The 23,014-nt window shown below is 39.8% G+C and overlaps 2 protein-coding genes across 3 annotated transcripts in view; one reads left to right on the top strand and one right to left on the bottom strand.

Moving 5' to 3' along the window:
* The first annotated feature begins 4,274 nt into the window (after window positions 1-4,274).
* LOC134656878 (protein ABHD18) lies at window positions 4,275-16,352 on the top strand. Of its 2 annotated transcripts, XM_063512414.1 has the most exons (9): window positions 4,275-4,565; window positions 4,704-4,788; window positions 5,513-5,695; window positions 7,765-7,877; window positions 10,123-10,261; window positions 11,058-11,147; window positions 12,804-13,281; window positions 14,864-15,205; window positions 15,686-16,344. In XM_063512414.1, the coding sequence occupies exons 1-9, from the start codon at window positions 4,474-4,476 to the stop codon at window positions 15,823-15,825; spliced, it is 1,662 nt and encodes a 553-aa protein (XP_063368484.1). In that variant the 5' UTR covers window positions 4,275-4,473; the 3' UTR covers window positions 15,826-16,344. The 2 variants fall into 2 exon arrangements, with proteins under 2 accessions (XP_063368484.1, XP_063368485.1); XM_063512415.1 differs by lacking the exon at window positions 4,704-4,788 and having other exon boundaries at window positions 4,455-4,565; window positions 15,686-16,352.
* Window positions 16,353-21,906: 5,554 nt separating this feature from the next.
* Window positions 21,907-23,014, bottom strand: part of LOC134657048 (squamous cell carcinoma antigen recognized by T-cells 3) — a 28,501-nt gene continuing 27,393 nt past the window's right edge. Inside the window, exon 17 of the mRNA XM_063512600.1 lies at window positions 21,907-22,124. Within this exon, the coding sequence (XP_063368670.1) occupies window positions 21,962-22,124 (163 nt within the window). The 3' untranslated portion in view covers window positions 21,907-21,961. The remainder of the gene's footprint in view (window positions 22,125-23,014) is intronic.

The following is a 23,014-nucleotide window of genomic DNA, read 5'->3' as shown; positions in this document are numbered from 1 at the left end:
AACTATAAATTTGTACGGAACCCTCGGTGGGCGAGCTGGACGCGCACTCATACGGTTTTTTCAAAGTAGTGACGACTAAGACATCAATTAACAAGTTTTACAACTTCCACCCATCCGTACCAGCTTTTGTAAGTAGATTTAGACATTGATTGCGTCAAAAAACGATAGGAGACGTCCGAGTAGTCGTCACTGTTTTCACGTTTGTGCCATTTTCAACTAGAAGGGTACATTTAGCTTCAATTTGAAATCATCCTTAACGACAACCGACAATGTGGTAAACTTTTGGTTGAAAACGTCACATTTAAAAGTCATTAATAATAAAGGTCACAGAAGGGTGTCATCTATTGGGCATTTAGCATGTCGCGTAACTGCAACAAGCCAGATCCGGCTCGAAGGACCATGTTAATATGACGTGTTTGTTTTCTTGAAACATGGGGCATTATCTATGAAACCTTATTGTCGATGGCGCTTACGCCGCACAGCGTCGCGCGGCATTGTATTTATATCGGAGCATCGTTAATAATGGCGTAACCGCCATCGACAATAAGGTCCCTTTTCATGGATAACGTCACATATTTTGTTATTCACATAAATGTATACTAATAATTCAGCCTATATACCTAAGTGACGGGTACTTATGTACCCGTCACTCCTTACGTGATAGGGCTTATTTATATTAAGTCAGTGGGCTTAGGCTATAAGTCCCCGGCCTAATGCGGGTTGGGAATTTCACATATTCATAATACTTTATTATATTAATTAAAATTTCGTGAATATAAAGTAGGTAATTGCTCGAATTTAAACTGTTGTGAGACATACCAACACTGAACAATTTTACGGTTTAGACTCACTTGTTTTAAGTCACTCGCGCGACATGTTGAGACCTAGGCTCTCCGAAACATGTCGCGCGAGTGACTTAATACAAGTGAGTCTAAACCGTAAAATTGTTCAGTGTAGGTAATTGCTGCTTTATTTCGAGAAGAATATGTTACACAAAAAAAGTATTTTTATGTTTTAACGGTTACTAGGCAAGTAAGTACCATTATTTTTATTTCCACAGTTGCCTGACAAATTGTGAACCTTATTGTTTGATATGATGACGGCCGCTTTCTATCACCGCTCGCCGTCGGCAGGGTGTACATTCCCAGTCTCACACTAGACCCTAGTATATGTATGGTCGGTTTGTGCTATGTGCGGTTTAGGGGATGAAACGCGGATACTACGGGGATTATAGGCGGATGCTATGGGGATGATACGCTGATACTACGGGCAATAAACGTGTGTGGATACGTTGTAGTGGGCATAGTAGTCCGTGCCTGATACGTTCCTACTACGGTCATGGTATGATACGGTGTAGTGGGCAGAGACCTTTAAGGGGAATGTCCTTTCGCGGACGTTCCAGTTGTGGAATGATGGAGGTTTCCTGTGGAGGTTTTCTCGAGGGGCTATAGTATGGGGTTCTTCAAAAAAACCGGCCAAGTGCGAGTCGGACTCGCGCACAGAGGGTTCCGCACCATCAACAAAAAATAGAGCAAAACAAGCAAAAAAACGGTCACCCATCCAAGTACCTACTGACCTCGCCCGACGTTGCTTAACTTCGGTCAAAAATCACGTTTGTTGTATGGGAGCCCCACTTAAATCTTTATTTTATTCTGTTTTTAGTATTTGTTGTTATAGCGGCAACAGAAATACATCATCTGTGAAAATTTCAACTGTCTAGCTATCACGGTTCGTGAGATACAGCCTGGTAACAGACGGACGGACGGACGGACGGACGGACGGACGGACGGACGGACGGACAGCGGAGTCTTAGTAATAGGGTCCCGTTTTTACCCTTTGGGTGCGGAACCCTAAAAATGAGTGTACAACTGTACAGGTATTTAAAGGCAGCGCGCATGTAAGAAAGGCCCCTGGAGTTTCAGGTGTCCATAGGCTACAGTGACTGCTTTTTTTGCCACCGACTTGGTATAAACAAAATCAGATAAGGTCTATCAATGGTCAGTTAGGTGTGTGTGGTGTGTTGCTATAAAATATATGATGCCAGTCTTAAGAGCCAATAGGAGTGGTCATTTCTCCATACAAACGTACTCGACTGTTTCCTCCGTGGGTTTTGAAGCTAGAGCAATGATTTTTTCAATACAGATTACTATTGTCAATATCTGTGTCGGACCGTTTTGCTTTTTTTGATATTTTTGTTTTTTAAGGCGCTAGAGCCCTTCAAAAATGGCCAAAATGGCCTAATTGACTATGCCGCAATGAGAGGCGTGGTATTCAAAACTGATATATTAGCCAAAAAAGCAAAACGGTCCGACACAGATAATTTAATAATTATTTAGATTTCCAAATTTGGTTACGATTGGTTAAGTTTTGGAGGAGGAAGCAGTCGAGTACGAAACCTCGTTTTTTGAGATTTTTATGCAGGATTTTTCGCCTTGTCCTTATCGCACTAGTTTTAGGAGCCGTTTCCATTAGCGAGACGGGTATGTTTACCTACAATATTTAAAACTCAGCTCCCGTATGCCAACGATAATGAAACTTTAATCATTTTATTCGGTTTTGCATTACTCTTCAACCTCTAAAATTACCTATGGATGTGTACCTACTCGTAGCATACACTAGAGTACCAAAAGAAATAAAGTATTTAGTTTAGTTATAAAACTTATAAATATGTATCTACAACGTAAATGAATTAGTACTTCCTATGACACTTGTAACAGCGCATCTCGCGCAGTTTTTGTAGTCAAACAGGCTAATACGGAATTGTACATAGGTACATATTAGACTCGAAGGTCGTCAACAGACATTTCTTGTTTCTATCTTAGTTTATAGCATCTCGAAAAAGAAATAGACAATTATAAAACCTAAAATCAAATCTAAGCACAACTACAGAATTCCATTATAAGAGGGAGCCACTGGAGGGAGCAAATCATATTTTGTTACAGTTAATTTGTTCCATCACCTGGCTGCGTCCCGAAGACTCGCCAAAATTTCAATTTACGTAATATGTTTAAAATACTCTGATACATTTTAGGGCATGAAAAACAATAGCCACCTAAAACACAGTGCTAAAACACAGCATAATCTTAGCTATGCCACATGCGGAAGTAGTCATTGATCATGATCATTGACACCGCCAAGGTGATTGCGAATTTGTCACTTCAACAGCTGCGTCGGTAACCTATGTGCTACTGTAACATTTTTATTTGTTTTTATTTAAATTGGCACCACTAATATTGGCATCATTGGATTTGGATAACAACAACAACCAGAAAATAATTGTATTGTAGTCTGTGAGATTCTACAGCATTGTTTCTTCTATTTATTCTAATCTAATGTAGGATATCTATACTGCGTCAACCAAATCTTGTCAGTAGAAAAAGGCGGCAAATTTGAAAAATGTAGGCGCGAAGGGATATCGTCCCATAGAAAATTTGAATTTCGCGCCTTTTTTTACTGACAAGATTTGGTTGACCATCTATATATAAAATTTCAAAATTAGTACATAAACATATTATACTACTAGCAACCCGCCCCGGCTTCGCACGGGTTAACAAATTATACATAAGCCTTCCTACTTGAATCACTCTATCTATTAAAAAAATCCGCATCAAAATCCGTTGCGTAGTTTTAAAGATCTAAGCATACATACAGACAGACAGACAGGGAAGCGACTTTATTTTATATTATGTAGTTCTATATAAAATTTCAAAATTAGTACAAAAACATATAATAAGGTTTATTGGGGTAATTCCGGAAATCGGGTAATTCCGAAAGTCATTGTAAAATCACTCATATTCCGTTGTAGTAAGAGTCAGCTTTCGGAATTATCCGCCACTATTCGTTCATTCGGAAATACCCGAATACACCTTACTACTAGCGACCCGCCCCGGCTTCGCACGGGTTAACAAATTATGCATAAACCTTCCTCTTGAATCACTCTATCTATTAAAAAAAACCGCATCAAAATCCGTTGCGTAGTTTTAAAGATCTAAGCAGACAGACAGACAGGGAAGCGACTTTATATAGTGATAAGCGCGCATGAAGCGCGCCTACGAACAAAAACCGCCATAACTTTTGCTTCCGTTTCCTGTTGCCATTATTAAAAATCTGTTTTATATATAGACCAATCCAGATCCAGACTAATGTATCATCATACAATTTTCCAGAACACATTGAATTGCTAATATATAAAATAATATTAATACATAAGTCTTTATATTTTTTGTTTCGTAATTTTGACATTTTAGAACGCAAAAGAAATCAAACAATGCTTGAAACGAAACGTATTCATGTGACAGAACAGCTGAGCCCGCTGAAAAAAATATTTATTGTGTTGACACCACATTCCTCTCCCCATCTAAAAATGTGTTTATGTTTAATGTGTTGACACCGGCCATGCACGGGACAGCAACCACAAATATCACCAAGTAATCGTGTAATAACCTCAAGATCCAATCTACTTAAATCACGAAAATGTCAGCGAGTAGATTGGATGCAGTCTATCGCAGTATACTTATTACAAAATTTTTCACTAAAGGATGGGGAAAGCCTGAAAATTTACGTCGGTATGTGCAATAACTCCTTAACTGGCTTGTACATAAAATTATTTATTCGTTGTAGAGTTATGTTTACTCGCATTCCTAACCTTATCAATCGTGTTTAGGTACCTAATTTATGTAATCGAATGTTTTGCCCCTCCAAAGGTTATTCGAGTTTAGAAAAGTAGTATCGAACCGAGATGAATGCTTCAAGCTCATTGAGAGAGACTATGCCGTTACTATCACTAAGGTATTTTTTTATTGTTATATTTTTTAATATTTATTTATATTATAACCTCACTGTTCCATAAATATTTTTCCATGGTTAAATCAGCTCACTGTTACCAGTGCTGCCACATTTTTAACTCTGCAGTGAACATAAACTGACATGGGTCAAAATATATAGGTACATAGATGATGCAAATTCAGTGCAGTGTAGTTGAATGAAATCATATCGGCTGGGATTATAACTACAGTTAAAATTAATAATACATGTATCTTATTCTAACTACCCAATAGTTTGTCCGAACCAGTTCACAATCAAAATGATAAATTGCAATGAACTGTCAGCATATTAAATATCTATGCAACTGTTCTCAAATTTTAATAGACAACCTGAATGCAAAAATTTAAAAAAATACCAATTTTTTTTAATATAGCTGGTCAACCAAATCTTGTCAGTAAAAAAAAGGCGAGAAATTAAAATTTTCTATGGGACGATATCCCTTAGCGCCTACATTTTTCAAATTTGCCGCCTTTTTCTACTGTCAAGATCTAGTTGACCAAATATATAATAGTTTCTTATCAAAGAACAATATTACTTTGGGTTGCCTAGCACCCATAGTGCAAGATTTGCTTAGTTAGAGATTCTGTGTAAGATGTCCCCTAATATTTATTTATTCTCAAAAACAGACAATCTAACATAGGTATATTTTTTACTTCATGAGAGACTAACATGATGAAATTTCTTGCAGGAACAAAAACTGTCAGACTGCACATTACTGGAAGGGTACTTTGTATCCCCTCTGCACCGCTACCTGCCCGGGATAGTGCCGGAAATGGCTCAGAAGGCCCACTTCCAGGTGCTCCTGCCTCTCCACTGGCCGGAGAAGGGTGTGAAACCCATGTGCCTACATCTGGCTGGTACCGGTGACCATGTAAGTTCAAGTAGGTTTTAGTACTTAACCTTTTTAACCGCCATAGAATACGTCATCAAGTGTACTCGTGTCGCCGGGGGTACGAAGTTACATGAAGTTTTGTCTTATTTACCAGACAGCGGCGAAATGAGCCCCATTTTGTATTTCTTATATATCAGTCTACGGTGGTTAAAGGGTTGAAGGTACTTATTTTTCTCCTCCTAGATTCCAGAAGAATATGTGACGATATCTATGAAAAGGGACCTTATTGTCGATGGCGCTTACGCCATTATTAACGAAGCTCCGATATAAATACAATGCCGCGCGACGCTGTGCGGCGTAAGCACCATCGATAATAAGGTCCCTTTTCATAGATAATACCCCATAATTATTTAATTTGTTACCTTATATTAGTTAATAAAATATACAATTATGTGCCTACTTTTAATGTTAGCGCATAATCTGGATTCAAATTATCATATGTGACGTTATCCATGAAAAGGGACCTTATTGTCGATGGCGCTTACGCCTTTATTAACGATGCTCCGATATAAATACAATGCCGCGCGACGCTGAGCGGCGCAAGCGCCATCGACAATAAGGTCCCTTTTCATAGATAATGCCCCATATGACGATAGGCGTCGCGATCAAAGGATTAAGCGTGCTACATATCAAAGGTTTGATCGTATTCTCAGCTGCAATGTGTGTTTGTCTGTCAACAAATAAATAAATGAACTGGCCACAATTTGGCACAAGTATCAGACATGTGTACATCTGCTTTGCTTCTGTAAGAGCCTAAGTTCGTAGGATAGGACTTGCGTCGTAGGCACATACGCTTTTTTACTAGTAAATCGTGTTGCGTATCTAATGCATTTCTGCTTGTTTACACTTCACTTTCGGTCGAAATATAGTGTGTTGATAACCCCCTATATTGTGGAGTGGTAGGCCCCAATATCACAGAATAAATAATACAGAAGACTCACTCTCTAACAAAACGCGTCTGTTACGATCAGAACAGATATGACCGCTAGGTGGCGACAGCGCCACGCGCGGCTTATGGATAGCCACCAAAATTGGTGTGGAACGGATGTACTTTTAGCTACCTGTAGCAAAGCGACGAAATCGCGGAGTGAGCCACGCCTGCCAATATGTAATGTTCGCGATTAAGGCACTGCCACGAACATCGAATATCGGCATTTTGTTATCTGCCTCTCTTTCGCTCTTGCATATACCATAATGTAATTTCAATTTTAGATGTTCGCAAGAGGCCCTCTGCTTTGCACGGTAATTTTGGTCTAGCATAATAATAAATAACATCTAAACCTTGAGGATGACGTATGTGGCGTGATTGCTCTTATCGATTTATTCAAGTGATATTTATAGTTGCAGTGCGTCATTAGTAGATCAATGGCTATATTATAAATAATGTCTGCAGTAAGTCTAGGTCAAACGGTCTATTCTAATTAAAACTCGAGTAGGTACATTTATAATCAAATATCTAAGCGAATAAAGTTAAAACATGGGAAAATCTACGTTATTCGTACCACTAATGAAAAATGCTATTTATTATGACGTAATGAACAGATGATTAAAATAAAATATACAAACGGGTTTCCGTTTCGCTCTGAACTTTTATTTAGAACGCGAACATTTTAAGAACATTATTTTAAACTAAATGAATCGGTTTACAAGACAAGCGAGTCATAACGCCCATAACGGGTCGAAGATTTCCCCGGATTTTTTATAGCTAAAAATAATTTCACTAAACATTGTTATGGCAGGTGTCCGTACGTCTTTGCAATAACCAAGTCTCATAGTCCACTTAAACTTCAACCCATAGACCGGAATACTGTTCTCTTTTTCTACAATAGTCCCAATGCCTGCTGAGACCGGTTCATGGGTGTCTATTGTTGCACATGTGAACGGGTTCCAGCAGGCGTTCTACGAGTACATGACATAAAAGCTCTCTAAGGGGCCTCTACGTGTTGGATCTGTGTCTCCACGCAAGCCTATCAAAAGACCGGGATTATAGGCCCGTGAAATCCAAGGAGATACAAATAATATTTCACTAAACTGGGTGTTGGTTGCAGTTCTTCTGGCGGCGTCGAAACCTCATGGTGAAGCCGCTTATCAAAGAGGCTGGCATTGGCGGCATCATCCTCGAGAACCCCTTCTACGGCCTCCGGAAACCGATAGACCAAGTGTAAGAACACCCACACTTATTAACAACATTGACGTATATCTCAGGACGGGCCTTACGGGCACTAAAAATGGTACTAGTTCAGTGGTGTCACTCACGAATTAGAGCCAATCGTGCAGTCTAACGCAACTAGTTGCGACCAATGGCGTGCGTGATGCGAACTCATCAACCAATCGCGTTTTAGCGGTGTCACATCGCTGTACTGCCCCATTCTTATTGCCCGTAAGGCCAGTCCTGATAATATACGTCAATGATTAAAAAACATTGAATAAAAGTTACCCGTTTGTTTCGAAAAATGACAAAATTGCGTAAGTCACACCAACACCACACCAACTTTTTTTGTGTCTGACCTCTTTTTATGTACATGAGTTGTTAAGAGGTAAAACACGCCCGGAACAACACGCTTAAATTAAAACACTTCGGCTTCGTAGACAATTGATCGTGTCTGCGGGAATCGCCAAAAGGTGCCATTCGCGAATATACCCACCTTGATAGAACATTCCGCAGCCATAAAAGGCGTCTAAAAATCATAACCGCTTTGACATTGCGCGGCAAAAACTCTAAACTATCTCCATTCAAACTTGATCTTTATTTCCAACACATAAAATCAGTTTTAGCTTCTCTCGTACTGTCCGTCCACCTACGTGTAAAATCGTAGTTTTGTTTGATATGATTTAATGTGGGCTGGTCAAGTCAGCACCTGTGTCTTTAATTAGACTTATGAGACAAACAGAAGGGCGTGTTGTTGTTTACTTTCAAACGTGGCACAGTGCCATTATTACATTATTCTAATAAATATATTATGTAATATGCAGTTTATTATCGCTTGTTTACATCCTAAGGGCCCATTTAGACGGTGCCAGAACTCGCATGCGAGTTTCATTACATTGCGTCATTTGATCGGTCGGCTGAATTGATGTAACCTCAATGGTCCGCAATGTAATTAAAATCGCATGCGAGCTCGCGCGCCGTCTAAATGAGCCCTAAAACGCGTATGATACGGTGCGGCGAATAAAAACAAAAGAAAGTTAAGAATATTAAAATTTTAAACCGAAAATGTTGTTGCACTGTAATTAAAAACCCTGGTTTTAATAGGAAATATTACGCGAAAGTCTGCATAGGGGGCGCCATTCCCACAATCTAAGGGTCTACCGCAAACGAGAGAGTCGAAATTTTGTTATCTAACCTCTCTATCACTCTTCCATATTTGAGCGATAAAGCAGATAATAGCTCAGTTTCGATTTCGCGTGTCCCGGGTAGGCCCTTTGTAAACAAACCGCCTTGATGTATCAATGTCATATTTGATTATCTGTGAAAACTTGTCAAAAAACAGTTTAAGGTGGGTCGCTAAGGTCGCTAGTGTTGCACTCTGGCGGCAAAACATTGCAGTAATACTCCCTATTATGGCCGTTCTTTGATAACGAAAGTAAGTACGGACCGCGTAGTGTCTCAATAATACCAGTCTTATACCATTGGATACTACTGGAACTAACTGGCGTTGTCTACCCCTCTATTATTCAGCTTGAGTGATAGAAACTAGAGAGGCAAACAGACGAATGGGACCGCGGTAGGCCGATTTCGACCATAGGTCTGAACCTATATTATCGAAACCCCTATCTTGCGAGCCTTTGTCAAGAGATTTCTATATTACCGGATACGGTAAACATGTGATATTCGCCAAAGTGTAGTTAAAGGAACGTTTATGATTCATCTGAACGCTCACGTCACTGATATTTTAGCCAGGCCTTACAAGTTAATCTCATAGATTACCTAATTCACGAGTGTTCAAACTAATGTATATCTTTCATTATCATTTTAAACAAACGTGGGTGTTATCATTTAGGATTAGGATAGACTTGAATTATAAAGGTCAAACATTAAAATTCAATATGTATTTGTACTCAACTACACAGGTTTTAGCAAATTATATTATGTTCTTCGTTCTTATGAAATTCGGTAATTTAACTCATATCACAGAATAAATAATAGTACTACCGCACAGAAAATCCCTTTCTAATGTATGGCTATTTAGGGTTATCAATGTTATCTTATCTGTGATCGTGCACGCAAAAGGACGACGAGTGGTGCTAACCCTAATAATGGCTCGGAGCTATGCTGAGCCGAACGGAGCCGAGTTTGCCCGAAAGGAGGAGTGTCTCCCCACTGTCCATAGTACAAGCTTTGCTTAGTTTGGGGCTAGGTTGGTCTGTGTAAGATGTCCCCTAATATTTATTTATTTATATTTCAGGCGCTCATCTCTCCACAACGTGTCAGACATCTTCGTGATGGGTGGTTGCCTTATTCTGGAATCACTAGTGCTATTCCACTGGTGTGAGCGGAACGGACTCGGTCCCCTCGGCGTCACCGGCCTGTCCATGGGCGGTCATGTAAGTAACAATGTAGGGAAAGTTTAGCTCAGTGAGGTGTGTTGGGGTAAGTGCGGATAATAAAATAAAAAATAAAATTGTTTTATTGCAGACAATAGGGATGATGACACATGTTGAATTTTATAACAAAATCTAGTAAAATAGATAGCAAACGAGCAATTTATCACAATAATGTGGATATTAAAATAAAATATTGAAAAATTACAAAAATACAGGACCTGAAAGTTTCAAAATTTAAGTTTTTTTTTTTTAACTTCCAAAAACGATAAAAGTAAACGAAAAAATATTGTATAGCAACTATATACATAAACGCAATATTTCACCGACAAAAATGCTTGCTTTCTTGTTTTGTCCATACTACAAGATGGGCTCCCAGAGACCTTGACGTCACGGCCTCTGGCCGTTTTGTATAGGGCGTTTCGCGAGTGAAGTGCGACTGTAGGCCTTTGACTACAATTTTTGACTTTTGTGTCACTTTAATGCAATGGGTCCCATATAGACATTTGATCCTAAAAACAAACCCGATCGATTGATACCATAAATGAAAATTAGTCATGTAGCCTATTGTGAGTCCATATTTTTAAATTAATTAAATTAAAAATAAGTATTAAATATAATAATTCAGTTGTCTAAAAAAACTAGATTGCAAGCATTTCAACACAATCTTCTTGCGCTCTATGTTACACTCGGTCGCATATTTAAAACATAGCTTTTTCTAGCACAGTTGTCCGTTGATACAGCTTGGTTTGACTATCTAGTGTCTTAAGTACCATTAGTTATATTATTTGGTGTGTAGATGGCGTCGCTAGCAGCTACAAACTGGCCGAAACCCCTGGTGCTGGTGCCGTGCTTGTCGTGGTCAACCGCGTCTGCAGTCTTCCTACAGGTACAACCAACTCTGAACCTATTCAATAACCAGGGAGCGTAGCTTGTGACCTAAATCCCAAACTTAACTTGACGAAGTGTAAGGCCTGAGTGGACGCTCGAAGCGGAGCGTTCGGCGGGGCGTGCAGCGTGGCGTCGGGCTCACAAGTGATGTGAGCAGCGTGCACTAAGGCCGCTCCTATACGCTTGCATTTGTTTAACATGCACGCCGCACGCCCCGCCCCGCTGCACGCCCAACTCGAGCGTCCACTCAGGCCTTACACTTAGCTACTTCACTTCCTAAGTTGCTCCCTACAGTTAATGCATGATTCCTTCCGCAATCTGCCACCTAGGGTTCTAGCTCGGAACCTTTTAAGTGTTAACACTTTGTCAGATAGATAAGCTACTGTGGTGTCCCCTACAGTATAACGCCAATAGAAAATAAAAAAGCGGCCAAGTGCGAGTCGGACTCGCCCATGAAGGGTTCCGTATTTAGGCGATTTATGACGTATAAAAAAACTACTGACTAGATCTCGTTCAAACCAATTTTCGGTGGAAGTTTACATGGTAATGTACATCATATATTTTTTTTTAGTTTTATCATTCTCTTATTTTAGAAGATACAGGGGGGGGGGACACACATTTTACCACTTTGGAAGTGTCTCTCGCGCAAACTATTCAGTTTAGAAAAAAATGATATTAGAAACCTCAATATCATTTTTGAAGACCTATCCATAGATACCCCACACGTATGGGTTTGATGAAAAAAATTTTTTTGAGTTTCAGTTCGAAGTATGGGGAACCCCAAAAATTTATTGTTTTTTTTTTCTATTTTTGTGTGAAAATCTTAATGCGGTTCACAGAATACATCTACTTACCAAGTTTCAACAGTATAGTTCTTATAGTTTCGGAGAAAAGTGACTGTGACATACGGACGGACAGACAGACAGACATGACGAATCTATAAGGGTTCCGTTTTTTGGCTACGGAACCCTAAAAAGTGCATCGGAATGACACACACGTTGTCATTCCCATATGCAACGCGTATTTTTGATATGATCGCATTGACTACACCCTCTGACTTTTCTTGCGAGTGACTCCAACTGGTGAGCAGAAAATTATACCCGTTGTATAACTTTGAATATTACCACAGAAAAATTCATCATATCAGCCCGTCTTTGCTGATATGATGAATTTTTCCCTGCTAGACCTAGACTTCCCAAGGATCTCCACAAGGACTGGTCATGCGCTACCCTCATATCACCACCTTGAAGGCCTTCTCTAACTGCGTCCTGCGGTGTGTGGTGGCTGGTAGTTACTCAGGGACCTTTCCGCTTAAAAAGAATGCTAATGCGACTGTATTTTTACTTCAGCAGCGAATTACATTAAGTAAAACCGATCACAGACAAGACATCCTCCAGACTGAGCATAGTAGCGCTACCCCCTCTGCCACAAATATACGGTAGTTTTACTCCATTTTCGAGTCCAAGTGTCTTTGTGTGACGTCCGTGTCTTTGAACGGACCAATCACGGCACGGGACTCGCTCACCTCGTCCCCCGCACCCCAGTATTTTTGGCAGCATCGGTTTCATGAAATAATTGCTCTAAATTCCGTCTAGAGAATTCCTAGTCTATGCCGGTGGTATTTTGTATCATACAACAAAGTTTTAAATTACAGGGTGTCATGTCACAATCAATAAATTGGGATTTATTAGAAGACCAGTACCTCTCGGACGGCGAATACCGCGAAAAACTCAGCAAAATGGTCACCATCGTCGACGAGGCTTTCCTAGCGGGAAAAAAGTTCGCACAGACCTACCATCCCTCGACACACCCCGTCTCCACCACCATTGACATGGCTAAGAAACTAGACGTGACTTATAAGGAGACCAAATTGGAAAACCCAGACATCGTGGACATGACAAAAAGTATAGTGGAGTTAAATAAAAATGTGCCAAAGAAAAAAGCGAAGTCTTTTCCGAGGGAGGCTTTGATTCAAGAGCTGCAGAGGCTCCTGGATGAGGAGAAAATCAGCCAGCAGTTGTATGAGAAGTTGTTGTCGAACGACAAGTTTGAGCTGATGCCGCAGGATATTGATGATATCAACAAGTTAACGGAGGATAAGATTAATGAAATATTGATGAAGTGCAAAATTGGTGAGTAGTAACCACTGACTTAATATAAAAGAAATAGACACACAAAGCAGAACAAAAACGTCAAGAAATGTGGATCCCAATGACGTTTCGCACCATTTGCATTGATGATAAAAACGCTTACGTAAATTTTGAGTCAAGATAAATGTTTCGTACAGAAAAGAGCTTAATGTCGTAAGCATTAAGTGTCAAATTTGCAAACATAAGTACCAACACTGTTAAAAAATTTTGTCCGATGGCACTAAATTTTGTTCCTTGACATCCCTTCTTTGGTACTAACAAATTAATTTATTCAAAACCATAAAATTACCACCAGATTACATAAATTATGTAATGCTATCCAAAGAACTAACCGAAAGAAATACATTCCATCCTTTTTCCTTGCTTTATCATTGTTATTTTTACATATTTTAACGGCACATTTCGTAATTGTTGACAACTTCACATTTGAGCGTTTCAAACAAGACTAAACGAAAAAGTAATGCATGATCTGTTTTGACATCACTTTTGTGGGGCCATTTTTGGCGGCTGATTGGGTATCCAGTTCTTTATACTATATCAATGGTAGTAACGCTTACATGCTATAAGATAAGATAAGATAAAAGATAGTTTATTCAAGTAGGCATAATTACAATGCGCTTATGAACGTCAAATACAGCTACACCGGCTCCAACCCTACACCTCTGCCCCGAGAAGATTTAAATCCCCCCTCAATTGGAGGAGGGTATCCCAATATGGGACCGGCAACAAACTCTGCGTTAAAAATTACAAACAGATCATCATCTAATATTTAAAACTTTCGCGTTTTGAACACATATAAACTCACATTTATAGACGGGTCTAACGTAAAATTTATTCAATTACCTTGAAAATGCGTGTCGGACTATTGACAATAATTAACATTATGTGTAGTGGGTGGTTTGAAAATGTGATGTCTACCCCAAACTTTTTCATACACTTTTCGTCGGGTAGTTGCAGAAATCTCTGTTTTGACATTTTGCTGGGACATCAGTTAGCCGCGACTACGACCAGTGAAACCTGTGTCGAAACGTCGGTTAATAAAGGTAATTGAATAAATTTCGCGTTAGACCCGTCTATAAATGTGAGTTAATATGAGATCATCATCTTCCTCGCGTTGTCCCGGCATTTTGCCACGGCAAATGGGAGCTTGGGTCCGCTTGGCAACTTAACACAGGTATTGGCGTGGGCACTAGTTTTTACGAAAGCGACTGCCATCTGACCTTCCAACCCAGAGGGGAAACTATTAGGTCTTATTGGGATTAGTTCGAATTACAAAAAGATAGACGGGATTAAATTCAACTTTTTTCTAGACTCGTAATTTCTTACATTGTATCTATTTTCGGTCCGATCTTTATTGCTTTTGGTTCTACATAATTTCCTAATACATATTCATATTAAAATTTTAATCCTGATGATTCCAAAAACGTTTTCCCTTTTATGTCATTATTTACAGTCACGATTGTCAACTTGATTTTAATTATATTAAAAATTTATACAAAAACAGGTTTCCAATTTCATTGACGATATGCTTAACCTAAATTGTTTTTTTTTTTATTGTTCCAAGCGGATTTGAGATCAACAGGTATTGTGGAAAACAATACAGAACCAGCCAAAACCGACCAAAGGAGAACTGGCGCCCAACCCATTTTAAACCCACAAACACAACTCCAACCAGTCCCGGAGACCAAACTAGTAAAAGCCAAGAGTAAATCCTGGACAGTGTCAGAAATAACGTCGGACTTGTGGTCGAATCTGCCTTTCTTGAAAAGTAAGAGTGAGAAGAAGATAGATTGGAGCAAGGTGCATTGGAGGGACAGAGAGGCACTGCAGTTCATGAGAGGGATCATGGACGAGTGCACGCATTTAAGTAACTTCTCTGTGCCGTTTGACACTTCGTTGATAATTGGTAAGTCGCAATTTCATGTCTAAATGTTAAATCATATCCGCTACCCAAAGGTTGTCTGGAAGAGATCGCTTTTTAGCGATAAGACCGCCTGTTGTTTACCTCTGCTTGTCTTTCTGTTTTATTTTGTTGAGGTATGCAATAAAGACTATTTGTATTGTATATGCTGCTGTATGGGATGACATTTCTTGGGACTTAATAACAAACTAGGGTCCTTACATACAACTCTATGCATCGTATCGCTACCAGAAACAAAGGCCTTACTAGGTAAAGGTAGACTTCCGAGCAAAGCGGCTCCGGCGTCACTAACGCAGCGACACTGACGCGGCGACAGAGCGATAGTATTATGCAGTATAGAAATGTATGAACTTACTTCCGGATACCATTTGCACCAAGTTGTTACCAAAGTGAATTGGTGCCAATTGCACTGGATTCGTTTTATTATAAATACTGAGAATAACACCTATTTTTTTAATTGTACAGCTGTGTGTGCGAAACACGACGCGTATGTGCCTCGCGACGACGTGGGCACACTAGAGGAGATCTGGCCCGGCGCTGAAGTGCGCTACGTGGACGCCGGGCACGTGTCCGCCTACATCCTGCACCAGTCGCTCTTCAGGTAACATTACACTAGACACGTGGGCACGCTAGAGGAGATCTGGCCCGGCGCTGAAGTGCGCTACGTGGACGCCGGGCACGTGTCCGCCTACATCCTGCACCAGTCGCTCTTCAGGTAACATTACACTAGACACGTGGGCACGCTAGAGGAGATCTGGCCCGGCGCTGAAGTGCGCTACGTGGACGCCGGGCACGTGTCCGCCTACATCCTGCACCAGTCGCTCTTCAGGTAACATTACACTAGACACGTGGGCACGCTAGAGGAGATCTGGCCCGGCGCTGAAGTGCGCTACGTGGACGCCGGGCACGTGTCCGCCTACATCCTGCACCAGTCGCTCTTCAGGTAACATTACACTAGACACGTGGGCACGCTAGAGGAGATCTGGCCCGGCGCTGAAGTGCGCTACGTGGACGCCGGGCACGTGTCCGCCTACATCCTGCACCAGTCGCTCTTCAGGTAACATTACACTAGACACGTGGGCACGCTAGAGGAGATCTGGCCCGGCGCTGAAGTGCGCTACGTGGACGCCGGGCACGTGTCCGCCTACATCCTGCACCAGTCGCTCTTCAGGTAACATTACACTAGACACGTGGGCACGCTAGAGGAGATCTGGCCCGGCGCTGAAGTGCGCTACGGGGACGCCGGGCACGTGTCCGCCTACATCCTGCACCAGTCGCTCTTCAGGTAACATTACACTAGACACGTGGGCACGCTAGAGGAGATCTGGCCCGGCGCTGAAGTGCGCTACGTGGACGCCGGGCACGTGTCCGCCTACATCCTGCACCAGTCGCTCTTCAGGTAACATTACACTAGACACGTGGGCACGCTAGAGGAGATCTGGCCCGGCGCTGAAGTGCGCTACGTGGACGCCGGGCACGTGTCCGCCTACATCCTGCACCAGTCGCTCTTCAGGTAACATTACACTAGACACGTGGGCACGCTAGAGGAGATCTGGCCCGGCGCTGAAGTGCGCTACGTGGACGCCGGGCACGTGTCCGCCTACATCCTGCACCAGTCGCTCTTCAGGTAACATTACACTAGACACGTGGGCACGCTAGAGGAGATCTGGCCCGGCGCTGAAGTGCGCTACGTGGACGCCGGGCACGTGTCCGCCTACATCCTGCACCAGTCGCTCTTCAGGTAACATTACACTAGACACGTGGGCACGCTAGAGGAGATCTGGCCCGGCGCTGAAGTGCGCTACGTGGACGCCGGGCACGTGTCCGCCTACATCCTGCACCAGTCGCTCTTCAGGTAACATTACACTAGACACGTGGGCACGCTAGAGGAGATCTGGCCCGGCGCTGAAGTGCGCTACGTGGACGCCGGGCACGTGTCCGCCTACATCCTGCACCAGTCGCTCTTCAGGTAACATTACACTAGACAAGGACACGTAAGATGTAAACTTGTGTGTAAACCTCACTTTCCAAGTGTTCATTCATTCTTGCTGCGATCATGCAAGGTAAGAGATCGCCAACACGGATGTCACTTTCTTTGACAGATGTAAACAATCTTGACGTGTCTTTTTATTGAAAAACACTTTTTGAAAAATTTGTTACGGCAAATATGTAACAATTATGAATCATATACAATTATTTACATTCTTTTACTTTCATAAGTAATAGTTACTGATTTTTAAAAAGCTGTTTTCAATTAAAAGACTCTTCAAGATCGCGTAGTCATTTTCTAATCCTAAAAAAAACGTAGTCTAGTTTTTATTCGGTAGACTGAAATGACAGTTAATAGTATGAAATGACGTTTCATGTTCATACTATTAACTGTCATTTCAGTCTACCGAATAAAAAAATAGACTTTAGTATACAGTCAGCGTTCTAACGTCAAAACAAAATTATGTGCTTTTAAAAAAACGTTCAATTTGGCATGATTTATTTGGAATTAAAAAAAATACCTACGTCCCTAGCTCTTAAGAATATAATAAGTTGATTTTGTAACATTTTCTTTGTTAACAGGTCTTGCATAAAAGAAGCATTTGAAAGGTCAAAGAAAAAATGGAAAGACGGCAAACATATTAACTGACGGTAGCTCACATCCCAATCTAGCATAGTCTCTTAAATAGGTAGCAAATATTCACACTGTACAACTAACTGGGCATGGTTGGACCTTATGCTTTTATTAATAAGGTTTACCAGTGGCCAGTTACTTGTGACAACGATGGTATATGCCTCATTAAGGTATTCACATTGCATGCGGATCCACTTCCCGCTCCGGTATGCGAGCGAGACAACGATATATACATCCATAATGCTGTCTCGCTCACATACCGGAGCGGTGTGCGGGTACGCATCAGTGTGGTAACCGCGTTACTTTTAGACTAATCGGTAAGCAAAGAAACATATTTTCATATTGAAGCTATAGATGTGATACGAATACTAAATTATGCAATAGGATAGATCGTTCGATTATAATATAGACGTGTGTGTTTACAATCTTTACATGCATAAGAAAATGTACAAATTAGAATTAAAGTGAGCTTATGAATGTTTGTCAGAATAACAATAACTATTAATATGTTAATATTTCTGTATAATCGCTCAATGTCTAGTTGATAATGAACCTTGTAGCCATACTATAAGGTGGAAAATCGAACACCTTATTAGGTTGAAATTATAAGACTTTTTATACTATTAGTATAGACAAAACAGTCAAGTTTGTACTGTACTGTGTTCTGCTTCTGACTTTATCATGTAAATGGTAATTTTTAAGCCTATATACAAACGTATTCGATATTTTATTATTAAAATCGGTATCTCGTGTATTGGGTATGTGCAAAGAGAATGCCAAAACCATCTAACGTTAAATGAAATATACCTAATATTAAAAAAAAATACTTTAGATTCTAAACGCACGCTTTGTCGTAGTTTTTTTTTATACCCGAATTTACATGACTGTCAAGCAACTAATGATTTTCCTTATTTTCCTAAAGCCATGCGGCGTATACTGCACATAGGCAATAACGGATATAAAATAACGCCTTAATTGTATACATATCTGAAGTTGCGAATTTCAAGGTATAATTGTCAATATTTTACGTGTGCGTGAATAACAAAAGCTTTCGCGTTTTTGTGAGACAATCCTAGTTATTTACACGTATTTATTTAGTCCCAGACTAGTGCATGTGCCTTTAATTTATTATACTTAGAGCTCTTCTGATACCGTTATGCTTTTCATAGATTTATTACAACACAAGTGTAGATAGTGTATTCTTTTTTGAGATACGAAGTTATAATTTTTATAATAAATATTGTTTTGTTTAATGAATGTGTTTTTTCTTTAAAATTAGAATACAATTATATCTCCAGTTTTAAAACCCTGAATATATTTGCGAGAACCATGTTCTTCGATATATTTGGAAGCAGTTTTACTAGCTAATAAAGCTATTTTTATAAATTGTGCCTGTGACATACACAATAGTAGCCCACAATTCAAATTAGTGTTTTGAGGTGTTAAATCCCGTGAGTTCAAGTGATTTAAATTTACGAGTCAAAAAACAGCAATGAAACATTAAATTTAAAATTGAATTTTATTATCACTGTTGACGCGCGACATAAGCCATTATGATTCGGCCAAAGAGTAAAGTAAGTATATAGGGATTCGACCATCTTATTAATGTAAGAAAACATAGGTCACTATTACTAAATGGTGAAAGAGTCGTAATAGGGAAACAAATAAAAAACCAAAATATAAAACAAATATGTAATCAATTTATCCATCCTCGCCACAGCTACTCTCTCATACAAATAAATATCTGGATTCTCACATTATTGAGAAACAAAACAGCCGCTATATTCCCAGTCAGCTACTGGATTTATAAAAAAATAAACCAAATGATTTCCTTGCGCCATTATGTAAGGTGAACTTACCAACACCTAGGAATATTTTTTCTTGCTTGTATTTAGGTCGATATTTAAACGGATTATGTCACTTAAGTTCATCTTATGTTGGTATACCGCTTGTCCAATTTCTTTGTCCAATGTGTGTTTTGCTTGAGAGAGAGAGTGAGACGCCATTAGATTGGACAAACATATTGTACAGATGGAATACCACAGATAGTTTTAGCCATACACAAAATCATATGATTTTTTGGTAGCGCTGTGAATGTGAAAAAAACAGCAAGTTCTGATTTTAAACTTAAACACAATACTTACAAATGACATTTTCGTTAGCTTAGCTGTGTTATATTTTATATCGAAATAAATTTAACGATGTATAAAAACCGCGCTACCAGCACAGGCCGCGGCTTATAAGATACAGTACACCTATGAGTGTAAATGATTTACAGGCTGAACTATGTTAATTATTTATGTAGCCTTGACTACTACTGGCTCTGTTCTATTACATAATCTATAACTGCTAATTCATTGCGGTTTACTTTTTAAGACAGTTACAATTTACAAAACGATTCACTCGGCATATCTTAGTAGTTAGACTACTGAACTGAAAAGTATTATGTACAGTTTCACCATTGTCATCAGGCAACTGCCAAGACTATAAAAGCCTAAAACTCTTAAGATTACTATAAAATCAATTTCAATATCGATGATTACATGATAAACAGCTTTATTAATTACATGCATATTCAAATCCATAAAAGAGAGATCAAGCTTTCGTATCCCTAAATCATGTTTTAATACCATTGGAACAGAATTGCATTTGTTTTGTTTTTTTTTTTCAGTTTTAAAACAACACAAAATCAACTCTATGTCCTACATTGTATGTTCAAATTTGTGTAATTCAGAAGGGGCCCTGTCGAAATGGAGGACCGAATAATTCGAGAGGATGAATTTAAATGAAATCTTAATAAAAACCATACACATGCGAATACGATACTCTACTATTTACACTGGCCTTAACCACTCGAAATCCGTAGAGTAACTCTTATATTTCTAAAGTTTAATCCACCAATATGATTGCTTTGCTTATAATTTTCACACAAAAACTTTCATGTAATTCAATTATTGGAAAAAAGGGGTAAATATGTTCCACAACTTTGTTAAATTTCCGTGAAATAAATAAAAACAAAAAATGTGCGTTAAAAAGTTTACCTAGACTGAACTTTAGAAAAAACATTTAACTTTACTTATCAAACTTACTAACTATAACCGCATTCTTAAGCTCTAAAAGTATTCATCTCTCGTACACGTTTCAAAAAGATGTGTGCATATTAAAACCCACTTAGATTTTCGTCAGCCGGTCTTATACAAAACTGCATCTTTCGAAACATTCCTTTATAAAAAGAGCTATACAAGTCTTAGTCTATTTCTTAAGCAGCAAGGTCCTAAAGTCGCTGTTGCTGAGCGAATGCGCATCGCTCGCCTGACCGTCGGATTGACGAAAGAAAACGCCGAAAGTTCACCCTATACCCGTCAACCGGTGTTACACAAAACTGCATCATCATTTGAACCATTCTTTATAAAAGAGCTATACAAGTCTTGGCCTACTTCTTAAGCAGCAAGGTCCTAAAGTCGCTGTTGCTAAGCGGACGCGCATCGCTCGCCTGGCCGTCGGATTGACGAAAGAAAACGCCGAAAGTTCACCCTATACCCGTCAACCGGTCTTAAGTGGTATCCAGACGGGACTGATCAAATCAGTTGATTTGATCAGGAAATTTGCATTCCATAGATAATTACTATGAAAATTGACATTTATGTGTTCGCACCTGCCGATTCGGTCGGAGAATTTCATCAGATTGGCGAAAAATTGTCTTATTTGGATACCACTTTACACAAAACTGCATCATCATTTGAACCATTATTTATAAAAGAGCTATACAAGTCTTAGCCTACTTCTTAAGCAGCAAGGTCCTAAAGTCGCTGTTGCTGAGCTGACGCGCTCGCCGGGCCATTGGATTGACGAAAGAAAACGCCGAAAATTCACCCTATACCCGTCAACCGGTGTTAAGTGGTATCCAGACGGGACTGATCAAATCAGTTGATTTGATCAGGAAATTTGCATTCCATAGATAATTACTATGAAAATTGACATTTATGTGTCCACACCTGCCGATTCGATCGGAGAATTTCATCAGATTGGCGAAAAATTGTCTTATCTGGATACCACTTTACACAAAACTGCATCATCATTTGAACCATTATTTATAAAAGAGCTATACAAGTCTTAGCCTACTTCTTAAGCAGCAAGGTCCTAAAGTCGCTGTTGCTAAGGGGACGCGCTTCGCTCGCGTGGCCGTTAGCGCCGTTGGAACCGCTCGCTGCCGACGTGGAAGTTGAGGGTATTGGCTTTTGCAGGACGCTGGGGATGAAACTGCTCAGTTGCGTGCGTCGCCTGAAACAATATTTGTTTTAATTATTATTATTTTTATTTGACAAACCAGAGATTGTAAGACAATGCCTTTAAACCGTTTGAACGCCTATCGTGTGCGTCTTTGGCGGTCAAAGGGTTATGACGAGAGGTTGTTTTTTTGTTGCTTTATCTAATTAGTTGATCCTTAAAATATTTGTGTTACATCATGTCTGCCATCAACATTTCTAAATAATGCTTCAACATCGGTGTTGGCGCATCGGTGTTCGCAATATAATATTTAAAACTTTCGCGTTTTGAACACATATTAACTCACATTTTTTAGACGGGTCTATCGCGAAATTTATTTAATTACCTTTATTTACCGACTTTTCGACACAGGTTTCACTGATCGTGGTCACGGCTAACTGATGTCCCAGCAAAATGTCAAAACAGAGATTTGTGCAACTACCCGACGAAAAGTGTATGAAAAAGTTTGGGGTCGGTAGACATCACATTTTCGAACCACCCACTACACATAATGTTAATTATTGTCAATAGTCCGACACGCAACACTCACAATATCCACGCGAGAACGGCAACCCGAGGCAATAGGCTACATGACTAATTTTCATTTATGGTATCAATCGATCGGGTTTGTTTTTAGGATCAAATGTCTATGCATTAAAGTAACACAAAAGTCAGAAATTGTAGTCAAAGGCCGACAGTCTCACTTCGCTCGCGAAACGCCCTATACAAAATGGCAAGGGAACGTGACGTCAAGGTCTCTGGGAGCCCATCTTGTAGTATGGACAAAACAAGAAAATTGCGTTTTTGTCGGTGAAATATTGCGTTTATGTATATAGTTGCTATACAATATTTTTTTGGATGAAATGTAAGGAATCGAATGGTACCCTTACTTTTATCGTTTTCGG

This window comes from Cydia amplana, chromosome 19 (assembly GCF_948474715.1).
Source record: "Cydia amplana chromosome 19, ilCydAmpl1.1, whole genome shotgun sequence".
Classification (NCBI taxonomy): domain Eukaryota; kingdom Metazoa; phylum Arthropoda; class Insecta; order Lepidoptera; family Tortricidae; genus Cydia; species Cydia amplana.
The sequence above is the reverse complement of the archived record's forward strand: the minus strand, read 5'-3'. Positions and strand labels throughout refer to the sequence as shown.